The following is a 24,493-nucleotide window of genomic DNA, read 5'->3' on the forward strand; positions in this document are numbered from 1 at the left end:
CACCTCCTCGAGTTGTACAAAAGTGAAGCCAAACTCCCCCACTACAGACGCAAACATGTTGCGCTGGTGGCGTCTTTTGTAGAGGATTATTGTGTAGGTTTGAAAGTATTGTGTTAGTGTTTGTCAGGTTTCTTCTCGCAGTTCCTCCTCTACTCTGAAGAGCTGTCAATCATGTCATTTGACCCCCTTTTTTTTTAAAGATTTATTTTTTGGGCTTTTTGTGCCTTTAATGGATAGATAGGACAGTGGATAGAGTCGGAAATCAGGGAGAGAGAGTGGAATGACATGCGGGAGGGAGGCCACAGGTGGGAAGCGAACCCGGGCCTACCGCTCGAGACGAGAGCCTCAACACATGGGACGCGCGCCCTAACCACTGCGCCACCAGCGCACCCCTCACTTGACCCCCTTTTTATAGCATCAAGATAAATGTATTAATCATTTATCAGAAAAATGTTCATTTGAGAATTCACTGAAAGACAGTAACCATGTTGTTCTTGTGTTTCAAATACATGGGCCAGACGTGGCCATCGAACAGGCCGGGGGGGTCTGGCACAGTGTAGTTCCTAGAGCCTTGAGAACGATATTATTGTATCTGTCATGTCGTCCATCTTTTAATACTGTCTATGATCTAAACAGTGCACTGATAGTGATACGAGTCTAACACCTGTCTGTGTTGTTACAGGTGGGTTACCTGGCAGGAAGTAATGGCCAGCCTCTGCTGCCTCTGTACCTGAGCGACCTTGACAGCGCTCTGATCCCAGTCATCCACGGAGGGGCGTGTCAACTGAGCGAGGGCCCGGTTGTCATGGAGCTGATCTTCTACATCCTGGAGATCATCTCGTAGGGAGTCTTTGGACCGTCATCTATTTCTTTTTGGACCTTCTGATGTCATCTCTCATCCTGGACCTACGTCATCTTCCTCCAACTGTTTGCACTTCAAAGGAGCCTGATAACTGTGCCGTGCCAGGTGGGGTAGCATTCCTCAAGTCAAAACCTATGCATCCAAAAACCACCTTCTGTTCTGCTCCAGAGGCCTCCTGGGGCCTGACGAGGCCTGTCATGTTTCCATTGTGATGAACTTCACCTGACAGGTCATCTGTCTCAGGTTCTCATAAAGAGGTCCACCAAGCAGGAAGTAAACACCAGAGATGACCTGCTCAATCTGTTTGACCCCAGTGTGGCGTTAAAGTGCTTCTATACAGTATTAACCCCCCCCCCCCTCGCGCTAAAAGTCTTCATGTTTATCGATTTACAACGATGGTCAAAGTACAAGTTGAAGTGGCTTTGTTGGTTTGTCAACAGAAAAAAAAAACTCATGATTTCTACAGAGGGATTTGATTTCTCTTTGTATGCCTTTTATTAGAGTCAGAAATGTGGTACAGAGAGAGAGTGAGGAATGACATGCAGGAAAGGAGCTACAGGTCGGATTTGAACCTGGGTTTGCCCGCTTGGAGGACTGTAGCCTCTGTACATGGGGCGTGCTCACTAACCACTAGGCTACCGGCGCCCCGGAGGGTTCTGACTTTTACAAAATAAACAAATGTTTACATTTTTATTTACCCCCAGAACACGGCTATACAAAATCCTTTTAGGGACAAATATTACTCATTAAGAACATCGTCAGTTCACCTCGTGTGCTGCTAGAAACATCCCTTGAGTTATCAGATGTACTGCCTGAAAGCCAAAGAGCGTTAACTCTGGAGCAGCTCTGCATTTAAGGCCACTTAAATATTTTTATATCATTACTCTCAATTCTACTCGCTTAGTTTCCACTTGTGTCACAGAGTGAAGGGTTTGTTTCGTGCGGCTGCTCGCTCAGCTGTTTAATTTACTTTTAAAAATTCATGACAAATTAGCAGTGATGGATGAAATACTTTTTTTTTTTTTTTCTCAAGTAGCAACATGTTCATGTAAAAAAAAAAAAAAAGTGAAAAGACCTGGACTGAAAACACCACTCGAGGTAAATCAACCATTAAAGAAATATAATGAATCCTGCAGATGGGACAGTTTCAGAAAAAAACTCACATACACTAACAGCTTGTAAAGGTGGGGCTTATTATTTACTCTGAATAGACTTATCAGCACTAATTAAGTCATATCTTTTTCCATCATTTATTGGTTCATTCTAGCTTTTGTAAAAAAATCTGAAAAGTAGTAAGTGGCTGTACTAAATAATGATTATGTAGTCTGCAGCTAGAAATCTTCCCCTAAATTACGTAGAATTCAAAGAAGTATTGCAGTATCTACTTAAAGTATAGTGACTGAGTTAATGTACTTTGATATCACTGTGGCCTCAGGAGTTTAAGCTCAGATGTTTGAAGATACCAGAACCAGGTTTTGTTGATCGACTCTTTGGAAGAAGCTGTCTGCTCCGAGACTTCATGCAGCCTTTCAAATGTTGGAAAAATGTCAGCATCCAGATGTGCAACCTGAAAGAATTATTATCCACACAGACACACAGCTGTTTGTAATATTCAAGTAGCAGCTGATCGAGAGAACTTGCTATTTTAACTTCAAATGGTCTTTTTCTGTTAATCAGCCACTTTGAATGAACTTTGATTGAAAGTTGTAAATCAATCCAACATGAATTCCTCCCCTGTGGGGGGGGATACGTTTCATAGGCGTCGTATGTAGCTGCTCTAGTTAACACAAACTCGTCCCTCCAAAGTCACTGTGGCAGCCAGCGGTCCTGAAGCACTGACAATTATCAGCAAAGGCCTCTGTGTAGCACGGATGTTCTGAAACGAGGGATACGCACATCCACGGCTCAAACCTCTGGAATAATTTATCTGAAGTTAAACAAGGAGCTGGAAGATGCGTCAGTGTGGTGTTTTTCTTTGAACCCTTTTTGCACCGAGGTGCTCAGTGCCTGCAGCAGCGAATCATCAAGTGAGGAAAAAATAAATAAGAGAGAGACAACTTTTCATCTCCACCTCTTAAGCTTTACTCATAAGTCACCAGATGCTTTACTTCATGGACAAATACGTGTTGTACATATTTTTATAGACGCTAACGACTCCTCCTCCATTGTTACTCTGCGTCTGTAGCCTCCAGAGCTCCAAGTTAAACGCAGGAAGTGATATCATGGACTCATCAGACTGACGCTCTGTGGAATAAGACTACATGGTAACTCTGAAAACCCTTTTGTCCTACAGTAGACAGCTGGTAAAAAAAAAAGGTTCCAATGCTTTATTGATCAACTCAATCTGTACATAAAGCAGAAAAATCATTTTTTAATCTCATCCACTCATCTTCAACATCATCGGGGCTCGTTGTTTGTCATTGGTTGGAAAGACACTCTAGTCTTTTTAATCACAAAAGAGAATAACTGAATATGTAAAAGATATATATAAATACAGTATATATATATATATGAATAAATAACTATATAAGAACTGTAATAAATTGCAGAAGCAGTGCACTGGATTCTAAGCCATTTACAGGAGAGTTCAAGCGAGCGACTAGGAGGCCTTTGAGTCCTGAAGTTTTTTTTGTTTTCAGCTGCAGAAAAAAAAAACCTCAGCTGTAAAGATCCAGGGTTCCTGCAGAAACAAGAGTTTGATCGACCTGAAGCTGAATGTATCTCATCTCACATATTCTGCAATCGTCCTTCCAAATCCCTGGAATCACCAACATCCCGCTTGAGACTTTGCAGCAGACCTGCATAGGAAGGAACCCTGTAGACTGCTATGTTGTCTTCAAAAGGCCTCAACAGTTGTTTTGTTTTTTAAAGTTAAAATGAAAAAAAAAAAAAGATCTGTTTTTGCTCTGGACTGTGTTCTCCTGCAGCTACATGGACCTGGAAAAAAAATGTAAGAATGTATTCCTCTTGTTTCTGTTCCAATCTGCTAAATGTGATCGTCCACCTCTAGATAGACTAGTCACCAAAAAGCACCCTGTCATGTCTGGACCACTCTTTACAATAATCATTCAGCGTCGTGAGGCAGTTTCTCCATCTTTAATCGTGCTCATATGAAACCAGACGGGGCTACACAAAAAGTACTGTCGGTACAGTACGAGAGGTTTCATCAGAACAATCTCGACATCACAATGAGAATCAGACAATCACGAAAAATCTGCAGACGAGCCGGCGCTTCGAGGTTAAGTTAGAACTTGAGCCTTTCTTTATTCGTTTATATCTCAATTTGAAGTATTTTAGGAGCTACTGTAGCAGATACAATGTTAGTGGAGCAGATTAGAAATGTTCAGTACAGGCTGAACGAGAGGTCAAGGTCACCAGTTCTGGGTTTATTACTGTGATCATACCAGAGTGGGTGTTTCTCAATCACTGTGTCTTCACTGTGTGACGGCCATCAGCTGCCATCATCCGACGGCATCTCTCTTTTTTATAAATCGGCATAACAAAGAGGAGACGTGAGGATTTCTTTTTCAGACTTCTTGTCTTCTGTTACGGTTTTACTTTTTGGCATTCTCTGATGTGTGCAATATGTCCCAAATCCCAAAAAAAAATAAAAGATAAAAAAATAAAGACAAGGTGCAATTAGTTTGACTGAAAAAGTAGCATTATCTCTGTATTCAGTTGGAAGATGTTACGATCCGATCTATAACTCTGCATGCAAACAGAAACAAGCCTGAAACGGCAACGGGAGACGGAATCAACTTTGCATTTTAACAGTTTTCTTCTAATGTTTGGATGAATCTTTGAAGAATTAAAATCTGCTCTGTCATCGTCTGGGTTTTGTTTAAATATATATATTTTATTTTTTTCTGTTGATGTTTGAAAAGCCAAAAACCCCTGTACATCTTGTTTTTTTCTTTACAATACATGTCAAGAAAAGTGGTCTTTATCAAGAAATTGTAGTATATGTAAAATAAAAACTTCTAGAAAACTGAACAATGACCTTCTGTTTATTATAAATACTCCAGAAATAAACACATACTGGACAGCTCAAATTAAAACAGGACACTTTTTTAATGGGTACATTTGAAAGGTGGGCAGGCCAATCCAGTCCACAATTGAAAAGCGAAATATAGCTGATTCTGATTTAGAGATTATTGAGTGAATAGAAACAAAGTGACATCATTCATTATTCGTAAACATGTTGGGCATCTCAATGTCTCCACAGAAATAGAACAGGTAACATTATTAAAATCAATGCAGGAAGTTAAGTCAGTCATTTGTGAGTTTCTTTAAGTCATGAAGTGAAATGTTGTGACCCCACAGAAATGTTTGGAAAGGTAGCAATGTTGCAGACAATGTTGAGGTAAACCTGGTGGCAAACTGAATAATGTGGTTGGCTCAGTGACGTGTGTTACGGCCTGTCGCGTTGCTTTCATCACAACGCTGCAGTTTGAACCTCGACGGGCCAGCTCACTCAAAATGACTCCCAAAACATTTCTCTTCTTACGTTTGTTTCTTCATAACTCAAACCAACAATGTTCATTTAAGATGAAATACAAGGTGGAGACTTGTTCCAGTGATGTTACATTACTAGAAGAGTTTTTATAAAATATGAGAAAATTAAACGCCCTGTTAGTCAGTATTTTAGTCTTGGACTTGAACAGCAGGAAGAGATTTGTCCTCGGTTTCTAAACAGGCTAAACTATGTGTATACTCTGACTAACATATTAACTATGAAATATAAGTGCTTCACTAATTTGGGTGAACTGGCCCTTTATTAGAATTTGAAGGATTCAGTCAAGGATTCAGGATCTGATGCATAGCTTAAACAAATACTTTAACTTAGTTACTCCGGTATTTTAACCTGAAGCTTTTGTCCCACTTATTTTAGGGGCTTAACGATGACAAAAAGCTTAAGTCAGTTTTAAACTGGTGTAGACACAAAGAGCTTTTTGAGACAGACTCATGTTTACTCTCTCATGTCGAGAGGTAAACTGTCGGAGGAATCTGATGGTTGAAAAGTTAACCAGAGTTAGAGGAGGAGATCGAAGAATTTGCCTCAAAAATATATACCGGTAATTAAAACTAAATCTAGGTTTAAAAATAATTAAATGACCCTTTGAAGTTATCATGGACAAACACGTGTTTGCTTTCTATGTTGAGAGTCTGATTAAAGGATATTTACCAATCTCTCCTTTGTGATCTAACAATGTGCAGAAGTCAGGACGCAATTAGCTTAGCTTAGCATAAACACTAAAAGCATGGGGTAATGGTTAGCCTAACTGTCAAGAGTTTAAACTCCAAAGATGAATAAATCATTTTATCACCCGAGTCAAAACTTCCCCAAACGGACAAAGAATATTGTATCTCATGGTTTCAAATCGTATCATACCGTAGCGTATGATATTGCATCGTATCATATCGCATCAGTACGAGGAAGACAAAAGAAGACACTGAAGTTTCTTGTCCTGGTGTTCGGTAAGCTCTACAGATGTTGGCTGGTGTCTTGAACTCTGGCTTCATATTTAACAAACAGACCCGAGAGAGGTACAAATCTTCTCATGTGGCACAGTAAAAAACAAAGAAGTTTATTCCCCTTGAAATTATCTCTAATGCATTCAACTGATATTTGAACTAAAGATCCCTTTTTAACCACCTCATGGTCTGAGTAATTAGAGACATTTGCCTTGAGATAAATCTTCATAAAGCTCTTTAGACTGAAACTCTTTGATTTATGCTACGGAGTGTAAACAAGATAAATATACAATCTAATCTAAAGCCACAGATAAGTGCAATAAAGGGACCACAGTTAGTGACTTTTTAAATTAGAGCGAAAAGGTGTCAAAGAAAGGAAGGTGGTCTTATGTGTATTACGTTATTAAACCTTTAATAGTATCATTATTTCTTGGCTTACTCCTGTAAAACATTTGTGAGGGTGCTGCTACCTGCGTTCTAAACATCAGATGAAATGTGAGAAATCACGTCCGAACCTGCCCGTGTCCCGTCACCATATTAAGCCCCCCGTGTCATGGTAACTAGTTCAGCAGCAAAAGGCAATTTCAAATATGCAGGATGATACAGCAACAGTGATTACTTTGGTATTAGTGCATAGGTGCAGTTCTAGATACCAGAGCTGAGTAATATGAGGAATATGTACACGTGCTTTGATATATATTTTATATGAACTGGAGTTATGTCTGGCAGCAGGATCTGGTCAGCTCGACACTGAGCCCCTTTAGCTTCAGCACAGGACACTTTCTGTCCTCCAGGAGAGATGCAGGAGGAGACTTTCAGGACCACTAGCATCGTTTTCTCTGATTTTTTATCTCATTAAGAGATTCTTCCTGACGCCTCATGAGCTTATATCTTGACTCATAAAATAATCTTTCCTTTGATTTAGCAGTCTTAGTTTTTGTTGGTCATTCTGGTGTCACTGCTAACCTCCTGAAGATCCAGACACCAGCTGACCTACCGTGAACCAGCTCCATGTCTCCCCCTGGTGGACTGCAGTGTGTGAAGGGGAGCTCTCATGTCTTGCAAATGTGCAAAAGTTCTAGCAAGTCAAAAACCCGTGTAGGTGTGTGTCCAGTCTGAACGACAGGTTGTCCTCACCACATCACAAACTCTGTCCTCGTTCTCCTCTTTCTCCAAATCTTCAAATTTGATTGAATGACTTAAATCTGGAAAAACAAACAAAACAAACGCATCAGTCAGGAAATTAAAACAAAAGTAACTCCATGTGAAAATATAACACCACAAATCAAACCAATCTGCAAATTAAACAACAGCTTCTAGGGTGAACATTTCAAAACTGCAATGATTGAAACATTAACTTCGACTGTAAACAGTGAGTCATTAGTGCATAAATATCTTGAACAGAGAAAGAAAAGATCAAATACTGTATGGAGGTCTGATCAAAGCCCCTAAACAAGACTAAAATCTTAACAGATTATAGTAAAAAGGATTTGTATTGAAATATTTAAAACGTTGACCAAGTCGCTCAGACATCACTGAATAAAAGTCCTGTGAATAGTTTTAGTAACAGTAAAGTCATATCAGCAGAAATGACTGAATGACTGAAATCCACACAAACTAAACTTTCCTTAAAATGAGCTTTAATGAGCTTAATTGTTATGACAAATGAAATTAATTAAAAATATAAAAATTTCTCAATTAAACCACAACACAGAAAATAAGAGAAGAAAATTACCTTTATCTTGAGTATCATCATTCTTTCTGAAGCAGCATCTAAACAAGAACCTTGGAGATAACAAGAATCATCATCAGAGGTTGAACATGAACACTGCTTTGTCTCCGGATGTATTTATTAAAAAAAGGCTGCACTCGGTATATTTCCTGTTACCTGTGACTGGTCGATGACCAGCCAGCGCTCAGTGCTCGTCTGCATGTCCTGCCCGCTCAAAGGCTCCCGCAGGCGGACCTTGACTTCCACACGACCTCCTGTCGGCTTACGGCCGTCAATCACCTGACAGGACAGACACAAGGATCTCAGTAACTGATATCTACAGGTGAACAAGTCCCCAGAGAACACCTTACTGCTGTATGGTATCTGTCACAGCTGAAGAGCTCATTCAATATAACAAAGAGATTTATTTCTCTTCTTGAGTTTATTTGATCTGAAATGAAACTCACCTCTACGATCTCCCTGATTTCACTCTGTGACTCCAGTTTTTCCAGCTTCACGAGCGCCGTCCCGATCGGCTTGTCGCTCCGCAAGAAGCCGCTGCAAGAAAACACACACTCTAGTTGGTACAGTAAGGATAAGAGGGTAGATTTACAAGTTCTTTTCTACACCTTATATGTTTGGATGAAGAACTGATGACAAATGTGGAAAGACATGGAGGGGTATAATCTTAGATTGGATGATTTGTTTAGGATTAAAAAAAACTTGTATGCCTTTATGTTTTATGCCTGTATTGATAGAACAGTAGAGAGAGAGAGAGACAGGAAATATTGGGAGGAGAGAGTGTGGGAAGACGCAGCGAATGTTGAGGGTCGGAGCAAAACCTGGGACGGACGTGAGGGTTACAGCCTCTGCACATGGAGCGCACTATCAGACAGATTTAAGATATTGTCATTGTTTTTAATTCAAATGAATGCAACTGATGAAAAGATTACAATCATATTTAAGTAGTAGTTTATTTTCAGTCCCTGTCCCTGGTAAGGTTCTGAGATCAGGGTTAGAAAGTCTAAAGAACGCTGCAAAGTTAAAGTGCAGCACAATATGTCACAGTATGATGGATTTTACTCATTTGCCTTATGAATTTTTTTATTTTTAAATAGAATTTAAGCACATTTTGAGCATGGCACAACTGCAATTTTCATCTATGAATTAACTTTTCTTTTTCTTGATTCATTGAAGTCGAAGTTGAAAACTATCACATCAAAGATTCTCAACTTCTAAGATTCAACGACAACAAAATAAAATAAAAAACACCACATATGCTGCTTGTTTCCAAATCGCTGCTGTGGTAGATTCCACAAATGAACTTTCAGCTCGTAAATTCGCTGCAGCAGCAGTTGAGTGAGGATGCAGCAGCTGCCTGTGACTCACCCTTTATGCAGCAGCTCCAGTTTGAGACCTTTCGACGTCACCACCCTCCTGAAGCCACGGTGGTTACGGTTGATTGACAGGGTGAAGCTTTGGTTGTATTCTGGGTGAAAGAGATCATGGATAATAAGAATGAGAGAAGCTGCATTCTGAGACCGGACATAAAGAGTTTATAAGACACATACATCATTGATATTTGATTATTCTTCAGCATTTTTCTTCAAGTCAACTTCATTATTAACCTTCAATGGGATTTATTTTGAAAGTTTTAGAGTTTTTAGCTGCTGATGAAAACAATCTGAAATGAACTACAACAGCAAACAAACCATCAGTTAGATGACAGAGTTTTTCTCAATAGTGTTGGGCCACGCAGGCTTAGAACAGTCAAGCAATGGACTTGGGCCTGCACCTCTGTAAAAGCCTCATTTGAGTTATTCACTGAGATCACAAAGAGGCCTAAAAGGACTCTTAATCCCAGAATCCCCTGCGGTACTTCACACCTACGTGTGAAGTAAGGGGGGACCGGAACCTCTCTCTCCTCATTGGAGGGGACCTGAGGTAGACCCCCATGGAGCAGGCCAGGCTACAAAACTCCAAGACTTCCATTGCTCGCTCTCTTTCACGCGCTGACCTTCGGTGCTCGGAGACCCAAGAAGATCTCCTGTTTCCTGCAACAATCTTCCTTTGTTTTAAGTTTTGGCGCGCAGGTAATCCGCGGCCGGCAGTGTTCTAAATTCCGAGCTCGGATTGTCCAGTGAACGCATCTCAGTTTCTCGGAGAGCGTCAGACTATAACAGATTATCAGAAAGATAACGGTCTTATTCCGTCCTGCAACGAAAGGACATCAAAGGACATTTTTCCACTCGACGGAGAACCAACGAAGCCGCTCTCGCCGTAAGGGACCCTCGCCGCCATCAGACGCCTCTGCACCAGGACGGACAGACGATCTGCTCCATCGCCGGACTCTTTTCCTTTCACCAATCGCGGACAAAATGATTCACAAGTGAGGCTTAATTAGGTCTGGGCAGAATTAGCTTTAGAGAGTGTTTTTAACAATCGTTGATCAAAGCAGAAACTGTAATTTTTATCTTTGTTGGACCTGCGTCCTGAGTTTTACCTGTTTAAAACTCTTGTTGTTGTTTCGGACCGCTGCGTCCTATATGTGTTTAGCGTAACAGCGTTATAACCGGGTATTACTCTTCTGATCAGAAAGGCCAGTGTAAGCCGTATTAACTTGAATTCGGCTATTGGTTTGTTTCTGTGAATGAAGGGAATTACTCCGAGTTGTGGCGCGGGAGTCGGACTGTGATCCGGCCTCTTCAGGCACGCATTTCTCTTTTATTCTCTTTTATTTCCCCTTCTACGAACACACATACACACATATTCCTGTGTAAACGTACATCTGGAGACCAACTCCACCACCGCGCCATTACGCACAGAGATCTATACACTCGCGGCCATCCAGACGCCTCAGAGACACAGATCGTGTAGGGCCGAACTCAGTCTCTTTTAGAGCTTAAGGCCACATTTAGGCCTTTGTTAGGTGTGTGCCATCGGAAGGGCGACCACGTGGGACGAAGTAATCTTCCCCCCCTTCTCTCTCCCTTTCATCCACACAAGCACGCACCCAGGTCTTTGTTAGGTTTGCGCCATCGTGAACGACCACGAGGGTACGAAGCCATCTCCCCCCCTTTCTTCTCTCTCTCTCTCTCTCTCTCTCTCTCTCTCTCTCTCTCTCTCTCACACTCACACTCACACACACACACACACACACACCTACATTCACACCCCTTCCACAAGCCTTTGCTTGATAATGTTTGTTTGCTTAGATTAGTTTATAATAGTTATTTGTTTAATTAAGTTCATTGATTTTGGATTGATGTTGCTTTGTTTGAATAAATTCTGTTATAATTTAAGAGAGCAGTTGTTTGTGGTTACTGGTGTATTTACATTGTGATATAAGCTGGGTGCGAAGGCTTTGTGTACGGATTTCACGCCTTCAATTTATTAAATATAGTTATTCATTATTAATAATATTAGTAATTAAATAACTAATTTGAGACTGATTTGAGTGATATTTTGGTTATATTTACCTGATTACAGGTTGGTGCCCCAAAACGAGATTAAACATAGTTTAATGATATTTTATTTATATTATTAATAATTAAGTATAATTATTAAAGAATATAACCAAAGTTGACTTGATACAACCCCAACAATAGTAATTTCTGATGCCTGAAACAGCTGCCATGTGGTAGGTGTCAGAGGAGGTCATCACCAGCACGCTGTGAAAACAGCCTTTGTTTACCACAAAAAAGATCATCAATGAGTGATACCACTCATAAAAGACAGCAGGATGAGATTTTCTTTTTTAGGACTACATAACTTACTCATGTACATGAAGGATCAGCAAAGAACTAAGAACTACTTCTCTGAAAATTGACACATCCTGAAAGTTTCCCACGGTTTTATTGTTATAGTTTTATTTAAGAGGACAAACTAATCTGTTTATATTTTTTGATCATCGATACCTTATGATTTGCAGATTTTGTGCAATATAAATGTTGTGTTTATTTGCATTCTGTTCAGGTTTGGAGGTGTTTTTTGATAGTTTTTATTTATTGTTTCAAGTGGAAGCAGCTGAATGTTTGGCCCAGACAAATTTCCCAGACAAATTTCCCCAAGGGGACGATAAAGTGTCTTGTATTGTATCGTATCTCACATACACTATCCTCCTAATTTTCAAAGGCATTTACATTCTCCTTTGAAATGATGTATTTTGAATCCTCACTTTAGCAGTACTGTTATTAAGAATAAAAATTAAAAATGCTTTGTTGGATCAGATTCTAAATATATTGTTGCTTTGAATTATTTGGAAATTCATAAAAACAGTATGGTTCTAATTTAGTAAATGACCTTAAATACAAAAGAGTAAAAATAAGTGAAACATAATACCTGAAGATATTTTAAATATGATGGTAGATAACTTCTGTACTCGCTTAAAAACATTAAATAAGTCCAGGAAAACACTTCTTTTTTTTAAATCAAAAGCAGTGTATAAATGTAATGAAGTCAAGAAACTAAAAGATCTTCTGGTCCACAAACACCAACGCTAATGATATGAAAGCATTACACACACATAAATCCACAAAGATGTTCAAGTCTCACCTGGAGAGTTTGTGTTCTTGATGACAGAAGTTTTGTTTCTTTGCGGTTGCTCCTAAAAAAAACAAAAAAGAAAACAGACCATTAACAAATAAAGTCACTTGAACGAAAACATGTCAGGAGTCTGAGGAGGATGTGAGGTTAAATAGAAGCTTCAGTTTGTTACCGTGCTGGGGTAGGGGAAGTCAAACTTCACGTAGGCATCAAGGTCGTTGGTTTGGATCCCTGAAGGAGAAAGAAGCATCAACACGTTGAATTAGACTCGTTTGTTTTTAAAGCTTCTACATGATAACGTTTTTGTAAAACTTATTCACGAGGTCTAAATAGCTTAAACATCAACATAAAGCTGACACACATTAGGACATGTTTTAAAGATATTTTTAGTACAACTTAAAAACAGAAAAGGTCACAAAATGTATTTTGCTCACACCCTTCAGACTTATTTGACAGCATATATAACGACTGTTACTGAATATTTTATTTGTTACCATTGGGAGCAGGAAGGTTCATCCCTTTGATGATAACAACGACCATGTCAGTGCTGCTCAGCTCTGGGAATATCCTACAGAAGACAGGGTGGACAGGATTAGAATAGGACTGACTTGTTGCTTTAACATTTAATTAATGATAACTTCAATATATCCAGATATAAAGTCTTTCTGATTCTTTTTCCAACACTATTTGATATAATCACCACTACCTTTATATTCTAATATTAAATTTACCTTCACACCTCAACTTCAACCAAAAATACTTATGTTCTTTTTCATTCTTGTAGAATTTGAAGCAGATCTGTATTATTGTTTAGAAGGAAGACCTCTCGACTGAGCCAGCTTTAAGTTGTGTAAGTGAACCTAATGAAGTAGCCTTTGAGTATTTAATAAAGCATCATTTTCATGATCTCCAAGTCTGTACTTGTTTTACACGTTTAGAACTGACAAATGAGAAACAAAAGAAGGCTTCAGTTAACTGTAAACATTAAAGTATGACTTGTGTTCACCTGACGGTGTGAAACGATCTCTCCTCAAAGTGATGTTTAGGAGGAGAAAGACCTCTCGACTGAGCCAGCTTCAGGACCTCCAGACTCCTCTTACAGCCCGCCGCCATCTTCTCAAACCTGGAGCACAAGCATCATATACGAGACACTTTCAAAAGCTGCGCTGCTTTATTTCAACGTCGTGTAATAAAACAACACATGTACGGATTCTTGATAAAATAATGATTTGTCATTTGTAACATTTATAGACTGATGGGAGGAACAGTTGTATTTAATGGATAATCCATTTCATCCAACAGATAAACATGTTTACTGCAGAGAGGACTCATTTTAGAGATGGTGCATAAAGTGTTGTTTCACAGGAAGCTTACTTTGTTGTTTCTGCCACGTTCCCCAGGTGAGTGAACTGCTTTGAGTGGGTCATACATTTCTAAAAGGAAGGAAGTCAGAAGAAACCTCAAACATCTCAAAAAGCATGTTTGTGTTTTGTGTTCACAGCGACAAAAAACAACTAAAACAGAGAAAGCAAACTAGTGGGAAAAGAAACACAAAGACCGTTTTCATCTGAATTATTTTTAGAACTTTTTTTGAACATTTAAAGTTAAAGAAAAGATCTGAATGTGACCCGAGCAAAAAGTTAATGGAGCTCCAACATTTTTTTTGCTTTAATTTAAAAATACTGTCCTTAAAGTCAAGTTTCAGATTTAAGAGTTGTGTTGTTATAGATGCAAACTATTGCAATGCATGTCTTATAGTCATCGAGAAATTCTTCTTCTGTCCTCATGGTGAAGTTTTACCTCGTACTGCTCCTTCAGGATGTTGACCAGCTGTGTGTAGACCTGCTCTGCTTTCTCCGAGATCTGCACGTCGCTGTGATGTACCAGGATGAAGTCTTCGTCTTCGTCAGCAGGGGGCGACGGCACCTACAGGCACAGAGAGAGTCACATAAAAGCTTTGGATTGCAAACAATTCCCCTCTTTATTCATGAGAAATAAAGAGAACACGTGTCCCCTTTTCATGTGATTGTAAAACAAAACAAGTTTAAACATATAAAAAATGATCATGGACTTCAAAAAAAAAAAAGCTTGTAAAAGCTTGTACGTGTCCCGTCTCCTCACCTTGCTGATGTCCACAGATTTACCGCTGCGCGTTGCCTCGATCATGGGGTCGAAGCCTTTAGCGGTACGGAGGAAGATCTTCGCCTGCTCCATCTCGTTCTTCTGCTTGGCCTGCAGAGCCGCCTTCATGTACTGCTTCTTCCTGCCCTCCAGGAACTCCAGCTGTTGAACCGCTGGAGACGAGAAAGAAAATCCAAAGTTAACCGAGTGCACACAAGTAGAGTGAGCAGAGATGTGAATAGTTCTGTCACACTACTTAGTTAACAAACACATTCCCGTGCTGCTGCCTGACAGATCTGGATGCTCATTGATGACTACAATAGAAGGGAATCCAACACTGCAGTCCTGAAACCTGTTTGATCAAAATCTTCTTGATTTAAACTAATTCATTCTTACATGTGTCTCGTTTCCAGACACATACAGGTCTTACTTGGCTTGTAATTTTACCCGAACAAGTGATAAAGTGAATGCCACTGCCATGTTCAAAATGACAAATGTCTCCTCCGGATAAGAGCACAGACGTTCTAATGATGTATTAACACAAACTAGAATGAACATTCAAAGTGATCGGCTCCTCTGTTTCAGGAGAAATATTTGTGCGCTGTTCTATTTCAGAAATCGTGATCACACCATCCGTGAATCATTCTGCTAAAGCGCTCTAATATCCATGTATCCATGACCCCCCCTGAAGGCACCAGCATGTTTTGGTGCTCAGTCTAAATGTAGAGTTTTTGTGGGTCTGTAAACATGTGCTGCAATATGAGACAAATTGGATCACTTAAATATCTTTTCTCTTCACAGAATGTACATAATCTTCTGTAAGATGCTCTGCTGGTCTTAGTGTTTGTTTTTTAGAGACTGACCTGTAAGTGAGAGTCCTTCTCTGGTTGAAGTTCTGTCAGGGGAAGGGGATGGGGTCCTTTTTTTTCCTTGACCTGCAGTTGGGATGTCTAATGTGGGCTTCTTTGGTGCCACTTGAGGAGCTGGCTTAGACTGCAATACACACAAAACATTGTGTCAACAACTTGTCAACAAAAAAAATGAATCAAGAACAACTTAATACTTTGGTGAAAGCTCACCTCCTCCTCCTTCTCGTCGTCGTCGTCTTCTTCTTCGTTTGCTAATTCAGTAGCATCTGTTGAGGCTAGCTTATCTGCTGCCTGTAGAGCAGCGATGAATCCCTGTTCTACTCCCGTCGCCTTCTGACCCGGGATCGGAGGAAACCCTGAAAGAAAAAAAAAGACAATATTAACTCAGACTTGTAAAAAAAAGTTCTCGAACATTAAGGTCTTCATTTTCTCTTTTGGTCAAGTATTAAAAACAGGTCTTGTGACAGAAACTCGCTGACAGAACACACAAAGAATCAAGAATCACATTTTGAATACACCTTAACTTTTTACATTTAAACAAAGGCACACTGTTGACTCATTAAAATAATCACAAAAGTATCTCACCAGGGGGAACAGGCAGCTCCTCAAAGTTGACAGCTTTCCCTGCTTTGTGAGCTCGGATGGCGCTCTGGTATTGCTGAAGAAAAGTTCAATACGTTTAACACTGCAGAAATAAAACTGTTTTCATGGAGTAGAAAGAGAAAGATGTGTCGTGTTTATCTTATTTTTTAGAAAGGTGTAATATATGTTTTGTTGTGTAGAGGGGAAAACAGACATCAGGAGGCGAGTGTCTTCTTGTACCTTAGCGATGCGGTCGTGCATTCGAGCCTTGCGGTCGTCTCCACTGGCTTTGGCCTCACTGGACGCCTCGGCGTACTTGGCTCGTCTCTGCTCCAGAGCCTCCAGCACGTCTTTGGGCACTGCTGGAGCTGATGGGGGGGCAGAGACTGAGGGAGAACATGTTTACTGTGTCAAGGACTTTCTCATTCGGTTTTTCTATTTCATGTCCAATAACAAAGATACAAAACAGCTTTCTTCAGGGTGTGAAGAAGAAGGCTTGTGCCACTACGTGTGGGTTGTTACATAGCTCAATAATTCTTTCTTTTTATTTTTTCCAGAAGAGTGCCTTGGTTTTTTTCACCTTAAATCAAGAAGAATTTGACAGAGGAATAGATAATAGATAAGGGTGTTGTTTTTCTCCTTTTTAGGAAAAGCAGCTTCGTTATGTTTCACTTTTACGCTGCTACATCCTTAAAGGGACAGGAAGCCATTGTTATGAAACTAATGGTATGAGTTTCTCTATTTTCATTAGTCCCTTTTCACCCATGTGTGCCTGCAACTTTATGATTCATCTACCTTTGCCCTCCAATGAGGAATCCCTAAAGTTGATCTAATCTTTTCTTATCATTGATTATCAGACATGTAAACATTTTTAGGAAAACGTTGTTGTATTATTGACTCGTCAAAAAGAATGACAGATCATGGCAGAAATACAAGCGAATACCAAGGCTTAACACACGTTGACAATATTACTACCTGGAGCTGCTGTAACTGGTTTAGTGACTTCTATATCTGGCACGGAGGGGGGGCTTTTCACAGGAGTAGAACCCCCGCCTGTACCTACAACACCAAAACACACAATGAACGACAACATATTGAAGCCCAGACTGCAAGTTTCTGTCATAATACTGACTTAAGTACTAAAAGAATACAGGAAAATATGTCAGCTTTGCTTTCCAGAAGACCCTTTTTATAAGAATTTGATAAATCAAGACTGTTTTTCCCCAACAACTATAAATCAAAAGTTTGTTTTCTTCACTCTCTTTTATATTTCCCAATTTTCCAAATCCAACTATAAACCCACTCGTAACTCCTGACATGATTCTATGTTGAAAGAGTGTCCAGATAACTCTTTCTGTAGCTCAATAAGATCTATCTCAATCAGTCTTATTCTGTCTTTTGTCTTAAAAGAGAAATAAAGAGTTTGTCTGCTGTCTTTGCTTACTAAAATAAAACCAGTTACCCCATCGTACTTACCGTCTTCAGGAGAAGGAGGAAGGCAACTTAGGTCGACAGCTTGTCCGCTCTCCAACGCCACGATCACAGCATCAAACCTCTGCATCAAAAAAAAACACAAAAAGCCCAAACATAATGATGGTCTTTGTCAGCTTCCACATTGTTGGCATGATTCAAATACTCCAGCGAGGAATACCGCAGTGAGAATATGTAGCAACAAGCTCGGACAAAAAGTCTGCAACAATACTGTAACGTCTCTGTTAGCATTTTAAATAAATAAATAAACAATGCAAGAGAATATCATATTTGGTTTACTATTATTGCAGAGGTCTAGTGATGAAAAAAGGCTAGGACAGATTAGAGACTCCAATTGTGAACAGTGACAAGAAAGAAATAATCCAACAGAAAAGTCCTGCATGTTAGGAAAAAGCTGCTGCTGCTACATTTCTACAGCAGGAACTCGCTCTGCTTCACTCTGTGTTTTTATAATATAATGGTGATTTATCCTGGTGATGTATTTATGTCAAGAATTGTATCCGTCTTGTGTGTTTTAGTCAATACAAAGCATCCAATGCATCTGTCAAATAAAATGGAAACTATGCTTAAAAGATCATTTTGGTTTTGATTTAGTATTATCTCTCATTATTTACAGTAAATAAAAAGTGAATGCACTCAACAGAGAAAAGACGAACGTATGCAGAGCAGCGCAGCAGATACAAACAGGCCTGGACTTAAACAAATCTTTTGAGTCGGGACATATTTACTCACTTTGCTGGTCTTGAAGTGAAGCTTAGCTTGCTCCACGTCTCCTTGCTTCTTGGCTCTCAGAGCGGCCATCTTGTACTCTTTCTGCCTCTCCAAAAGCATCCTCTTGGTTTCCTCATTTGCTGCAGATTCACAGGTCAGAAACACAGAACAGTGAAAGGTCACATTCATCACATGTTTAGACGCTAGAGGACAGCCACGTTGACTCTACAATCTAACACATCTGTCACTGAAAAAAAAATTATTTGGTTAATAACCAAATCATGTTTGGAAAGAAATATCAGGAAACATGGAATTACAACTTGATGTCTGATACAACGTGTTAGAATACGTGATGGGAAAACGATTTTAAGACAGGTGTGTAGGAGCGCAATGTGTCCATCAAAAACTTGAAGGTAGGCTCCTGCACACTCTCTAATTTTCAGTACTAGACCTTCATCAGGCTGGTTTGTACCTGAAACGTTGTCAATAAATGTTTGTGAAAGTGAAACAGTGAAAGGGAGTTCACCTTAACCCCAACCTTTTGCTGTTTCTAGAGCCAACATCAGACCACATGGTCTAAACATAAGAGGGCCTAAAACTTACCTTACCTTAGTTACTGTTGCATTTTAGGGCCATATTTTGAAACCTACTGTTTTAGTTTTTGAAAATACAGACAGCTTGCACCACACAACAGAGGAGCTGACAAGATTTTGGGTCAGATTTGGTTTTGCTCAGTACAGGAGTCCTAAACAGACAGGCATACACATACTTTATTTACTCCATTTTACCAAATGACGAGTATTTTTTGTTGTTTTCTCAAGATCTGATCTCAACAATTAATTGCTCTCATATGCTGACATAACAAAGCTTGTTTTCTCATGATAATGGGATTTTTTCCAGGTGATCATAATATTGATGTCTCAAAGCGTAGTCTCCCACCATCACTACCTCTGATGGTGGATAAGAAGCGGAGAGATTCCCCCCTCTGTGTGTGTCACATTGCAGACGAGGAGTAACAGGGGGGTAAACTTCCTGCCTTCAACTGGCAATATGTAAGCAACATGTGTTTGTTTTGTACTTTTGAGACTTTGGGGATACGAGATAAAGAAAAAAGAGCAGATCTAGAGAAAACAACTGAAAATGACTCCTTTTCACAGGAAACGGAATAAAAATGTGTGAATGTCTTCTTAGGGCTTACAAGGTTCTGACGTGATAAATGCTACACTGTTTATAATTCTATCACTTAAACTTTTTCATAATCATTGAATCATTTTGTATATTCCAACTCTCACTGACCATCGGTGAGAGGTTGTCTTGTGGGTTCCTCTGTCGGCTCCTCTGGAGACGGGGCACTGCTCAGAGTAGGCAGCGTGCTGGAGGAGGACTTCTCCTCTTCACTGCCAGGAGTGACAACCTCCGACTTCTCCTGCTGATCTGACGGCGTGGACTCACGCCGGGAGGGCACAGGGGGAGGAAGTCGTTGGGGGACAGCAGGACGGGAGGGCTCAGTCGGGGCTCCAGTGGCAACAGGAGGAGGGATCTCTGCCTCGTTCACTGCTCTCCCTTTTTTCACAGCAGCTACCATTGACTGCAGAGTCTGTGGAGATAAAATCAACAGTGTGTTTAAAAAAGTAAAGTTCTAGAAGGCCTGTAGGTTTTTGTGTTCAAACGACACTCATGGATATAATGACAAAAGACCAAAACAAATTCCAAATAAAGATTATCTGTTAAAGTATCAAAAAACACACTAATGTGTCTCTTTGAACATTATTCAAAATGGTCAGATGATATAGGCTCAAACTTCATTTTTTATTGAGCTGACATCTTCAAGCTTTTTACCGGGCTCCCCACTTGAAGCACCGTAGCCTGAGTACATGGGGCCCGACATAACCGCTAGTCCATCTGCGCCTTCTACCTCAGCGGTTTTATCTAAGTTCTTACAGAAAGTCAATACCATTTTCTACATATATGAACATTTGTACTACTTTCCTGTATCTAGGGTTCTTAAGCTGTTATTAAAGGCTTTATTCAAGGTCAGTGAATCATTAATACTTCAATCATAAAGGATTATTTTTAATACATTTACAAGTTCAGCTTCTGAAATACGAAAAGTCCCCTTCACTGGTAAGACTGTTCAACCACTTTCTTCTAGGAAAAGGAATGCAGATAATCCATTAAAACCACTATAATACAATAATAAAACATAATCCATTCTAAGCCTGAGAATATATCCTTTGCGTTACTTTCACTCACCTTCAGGCCGCGATCGTATCTGCGGACTTTGGAGGTCTCCCCTGCAGCTTTGGCGTTTTCTGACGCAGTCTTGTACATGGTTAACCGCTCCTCCAGAGTGTGCTGGAGGGTGCCGGGCGCTGCAGTCGGGACTTTTACTTCCTTCTGCTGCACCAAAAACAACAGGTAGGTACTGTCAGTAATAAGCTAATCATTCTGAATAAATATTGACAGACTGGACCTCATGTTGACTTTTCTACCAGTCGTTAAGTTAACTATTACCTGGAGATTCTGGAGGTGTATATAACATAAGCCACTAGAGAGATATATGTATTGTACCTGTGACTCTGGGGACTCTGCTGTTTCAGCTTGAGGAGACTCAGCAGTAGCAGAAGACGTGACAGCATCCTCAGCCTCGCAATCCCCGTCACCCTCACCCACCACTTCCTGCAGCTCTGCCTGATGGGGGTAAAAAATAACAACAACTGATCAACAGCCAGATATGATTACTCAAAACACAAAGCTTTCTGTTTCTGTTGTTTTCTCTTGGGAGGTTTGGTAAAAGATGCGGTTGTCTAACAAAAACTAGTTTGATTTGAAGCACCTTCTATATGATCCAAGGTCACTTAGGATCACAGCTTGCAAATAATACAATGAATATAAACATTGTTTAAAGAATTACACAACAGAAGAGAGGTCTAAATGTACCATGGTGTCAAAATTAATACAAATATTCTTCTTTTACTTCTGTTGTTGCAGCACAAAGTAGCTCTGACCTCCCACACAGGGCACTCTGTGATTTCAAACTGTGAAGTGTTATACTCGCATGTCAGAAATGTGACACTTGGGACTTCAGGCTCACGATGAGTTTGTGAATTTAAAAAGACTTTTGAGGACATGGCTGAAAAAGCTCAATCGCAATGCGGCTTTCTTTTTCCGATGGCTGAACTGTTCATTTGTTGGCTAACTGCAGGTCTGTCAAGCCACTTGAAACGATCTTTTTTCATATGAGAGCTGAGGTAAATATACAGAACACTAACCAATAGATCCTCATCATCCTCCAGGTTACCGTCATCTTCATCATCGTCCACGTCTCTCATACACTCATCAGCCATCCTGGCGATGTCTTCCATGGGCAGCGGACCTGCAACACAAACATGATGCCATGTGTCCAGCTTAGTTTGTATGTCAGATTCTCAACATATATCGTAGGTGAAGGTAGTAATAGCATAATCAATACGTTCATTACTGCTTCAACTCAAGTGTCAGAAAACTAGTATAACCAGCTTGAAGAACAATAAGCATGCAGACAAATGTCTTGGTCACGTTGCTGCAGGAGGTTTTTAACACAATAAGACATATCATACTACAGAACATGAAGCACAAGGACACATGTGGATACAATGAATGTGTCTGTGCAGGAGCTGAGCATAATAAAATATCAATGCATCTCCCAAAGGACACTGACTGCCTGAGTGAAACATCATACTTTGTGTGCTGGAATAACAAAAGAAACATTTGAAGGAGCAGATAACTGCAGTGGTGTGATGACAGTAACCTACACAGAAAAAAAGGTCTGTAAGAAAATGATTGGTGTAGAAAACCGTCTCTGATACTGGCTGATACAAATATATCTGTATGGGCTTACATGCTGGCTGACAAAAAGAGCAGATCCTGGGCTGATGTGTTTAAAATGTGCATGTAGTACGTGATGTGTCAGCACTGCTCAGGGCAGCCATTTTGCTAGCATGGCAGTGGCAAGAGCTAACACCATGTTCAGCAGCTACTTTCAAATCTGCAAAGTCAGTGTTTCATTGACGGATATTTGCACATATTATGCTTGGAGTTAGCTTTCACTTGTTTCGGTTGTTTTGTTCTGTAGTGGAGAGATAAAATGAATCATGCCAATTTTCCTCCTGGGTTTAAAATGTGTAATTCTTGTATGTGGTTTCTGATCATTTAAATAACAGATAACAAAACATTAAATTGATATCTCTGTCTTCATTTTTTTATTTTTTGTTTTAAAAGGTAGGAAAGTATTATCAAAGATTTATTCATGGGGGAACTTTGAATGCCTTTATTGGAGAGACAGGACAGAGGATAGAAATCAGAGAGAGAGTGATTCTACTCTGATTAGAGCTCTCAAGAACTGCCATCAATGTTGTGCTTTACCTTTGTGCAATGCCTGTCAGCACCTGTGTGTCCAATCGGACTCAAAGCTGATCGTTTGCTCTTACTGATATCGTTCCCTTTTTTCTAGATCCTTGCTTGTGTTGTACTTACTCTTTGATGTACGTCGCTTTGGAGAAAAACGTCTGCTAAGTGAATTGTAGTTAGAGGACTGTAGCCTCTGTACATGGGGTATGCAAACTAACCACTAGGTCGGCAGCGCCCCAGGAAAGCATTATCAATTCAATTCAAAAAACGTTATTTGTCCCCGGGGGGCAATTCATATTACCTGATGTTGCCCCACACACAGGTAAAGAATAAAGCTTAAAGGGCTTAACAAACAGTTTTTTAAGACAAACTGTCAGATCAGTTCTCGGTATCATCAGAGGCCAAAGGCATCAAGTTCAGCACCAGTAGAGATAAAGTTAGAATGAATCTGTGCATCCCTATAATATATAACAGCTGAGTACAGAAATGTTTCAAATCTCACGCAAATTTTTCATGTGTTAACTCTCCCTCTGATACATTTCTTGATCATAACAAATCATAAATTACATTTTTTTTAAGGTAAATTTGTGAAAAATGTGAATTTATATAAAGAGGTAGATAAATATGATAAATGTTAATATTTCACTTTTAAATATCAGTATAAATGTCAGACTCTAGGAGACAAAAGAAGAATAAGACCATATGCACTGACAGGCTCTAAACTTCATGCTTCACTTGCACTCACTCTTTCCTTTGTGCTTGGCTCTCCCTCCAGATGCAGCTTGATTTCCAGTGATAGCAGCGAGTTCAGCCTCCAGGTCTGGGTCGTCCAGATCCCCCTCCATGCCCATCATCATCTCCTCGGGGTCTACAAACAGACCCATCTGAAACCAGGAAGTAAAAAAAAAAACACACATGTGACAGCTGCTTCCACATGGGTGTTGATCAAAACATAAACCTAAATGTGAGTGTTACCTGCTTCGCTGCAGCAGCACCCTGGCCTCTGGGCTGCGGTGCTCTCTTCTTTTTACCAAACATGTTGTTGTTGTTGTTGTTGTTGTTGTTGTTGCTTCTTGTTAACAAGCTCCTCGGGTAATCTCTAGTGATCCAAACCACAAACACATGAAGAAAACGTCTGTCCTGTTGTGTAATGTCGTGTGTGTGTGGTGGCAGTAGTTGAAATCATGTGAGCGGTTGTCAGGTGGCTCCCAAACAGACAACTGAGGGTAATGATAGCCGAATGCTAGCTGTTAGCTAACTGTGTTTTTCTTAACTCTAACTAAAAAGTTTGTTTATAAGTAATAAAACGAGTGTTGCTGTCACTGAGAGCGACTACAAGGGAGGGTTTTATCTAGCTTTGAGAGTGTGTGTGCCTTTACCTGCTCGGTCACCACTTCATCAGGTACTTTTCAGGGGAACAGTTTCATTTCTGCGGTTTGACATGGTAATGGATTTGTTAGAGTGCGCATGCGCGAAGCGAGGGAGTCCTCAACGGCGGGAGTTTATCCCCGAGTAATGTCTGCCAGGCCGCCCTGACTCCATTTTAATAAGTAAATACAAATATATTATTATAAGCCATTACTGCCAAATAGAATAAAGATATGCAAAAAGAAATATGAAATGCTTTATAATTCTCGTTAGGGATTTTACAAACGGTCATGTTTGTCAATTGCATGGGAACAAGAGATAAATCTTTGCAATAACAATTTTAACATGTTGTAGTAATTTAGTCAGCAC

The 24,493-nt window shown here is 39.9% G+C and overlaps 2 protein-coding genes across 6 annotated transcripts in view; one reads left to right on the forward strand and one right to left on the reverse strand.

The window, feature by feature from the left end:
- Nucleotides 1-4,798, forward strand: part of zfyve9a (zinc finger, FYVE domain containing 9a) — a 32,489-nt gene extending 27,691 nt beyond the window's left edge. For both annotated transcript variants that reach the window (XM_020626565.3, XM_065954265.1), the window contains exon 19: nucleotides 683-4,798. In XM_020626565.3, the coding sequence (XP_020482221.2) occupies nucleotides 683-844 (162 nt within the window). In that variant the 3' untranslated portion in view covers nucleotides 845-4,798. The remainder of the gene's footprint in view (nucleotides 1-682) is intronic.
- Nucleotides 4,799-4,851: 53 nt separating this feature from the next.
- Nucleotides 4,852-24,239, reverse strand: cc2d1b (coiled-coil and C2 domain containing 1B). Of its 4 annotated transcripts, none has more exons than XM_065954267.1 (26): nucleotides 24,136-24,239; nucleotides 23,732-23,855; nucleotides 23,502-23,640; nucleotides 21,640-21,743; nucleotides 20,939-21,058; nucleotides 20,621-20,764; nucleotides 19,664-19,964; nucleotides 18,389-18,507; nucleotides 17,642-17,720; nucleotides 17,141-17,224; nucleotides 16,406-16,551; nucleotides 16,169-16,241; nucleotides 15,794-15,939; nucleotides 15,578-15,707; nucleotides 14,715-14,887; nucleotides 14,394-14,519; nucleotides 13,968-14,026; nucleotides 13,600-13,716; nucleotides 13,088-13,161; nucleotides 12,766-12,824; nucleotides 12,603-12,654; nucleotides 9,438-9,537; nucleotides 8,516-8,606; nucleotides 8,226-8,348; nucleotides 8,073-8,122; nucleotides 4,852-7,542 (listed from the first exon to the last, which is right to left on the reverse strand). In XM_065954267.1, the coding sequence occupies exons 2-25, from the start codon at nucleotides 23,792-23,794 to the stop codon at nucleotides 8,111-8,113; spliced, it is 2,634 nt and encodes an 877-aa protein (XP_065810339.1). In that variant the 5' UTR covers nucleotides 23,795-23,855; nucleotides 24,136-24,239; the 3' UTR covers nucleotides 4,852-7,542; nucleotides 8,073-8,110. The 4 variants fall into 4 exon arrangements, with proteins under 4 accessions (XP_065810339.1, XP_020484863.2, XP_020484880.2 ...); XM_020629207.3 differs by having other exon boundaries at nucleotides 20,621-20,767; XM_020629224.3 differs by lacking the exon at nucleotides 17,141-17,224 and having other exon boundaries at nucleotides 20,621-20,767.
- Nucleotides 24,240-24,493: the final 254 nt, after the last annotated feature.

The sequence above is a fragment of the Labrus bergylta genome, chromosome 4 (assembly GCF_963930695.1).
Source record: "Labrus bergylta chromosome 4, fLabBer1.1, whole genome shotgun sequence".
In the NCBI taxonomy this organism is placed as follows: domain Eukaryota; kingdom Metazoa; phylum Chordata; class Actinopteri; order Labriformes; family Labridae; genus Labrus; species Labrus bergylta.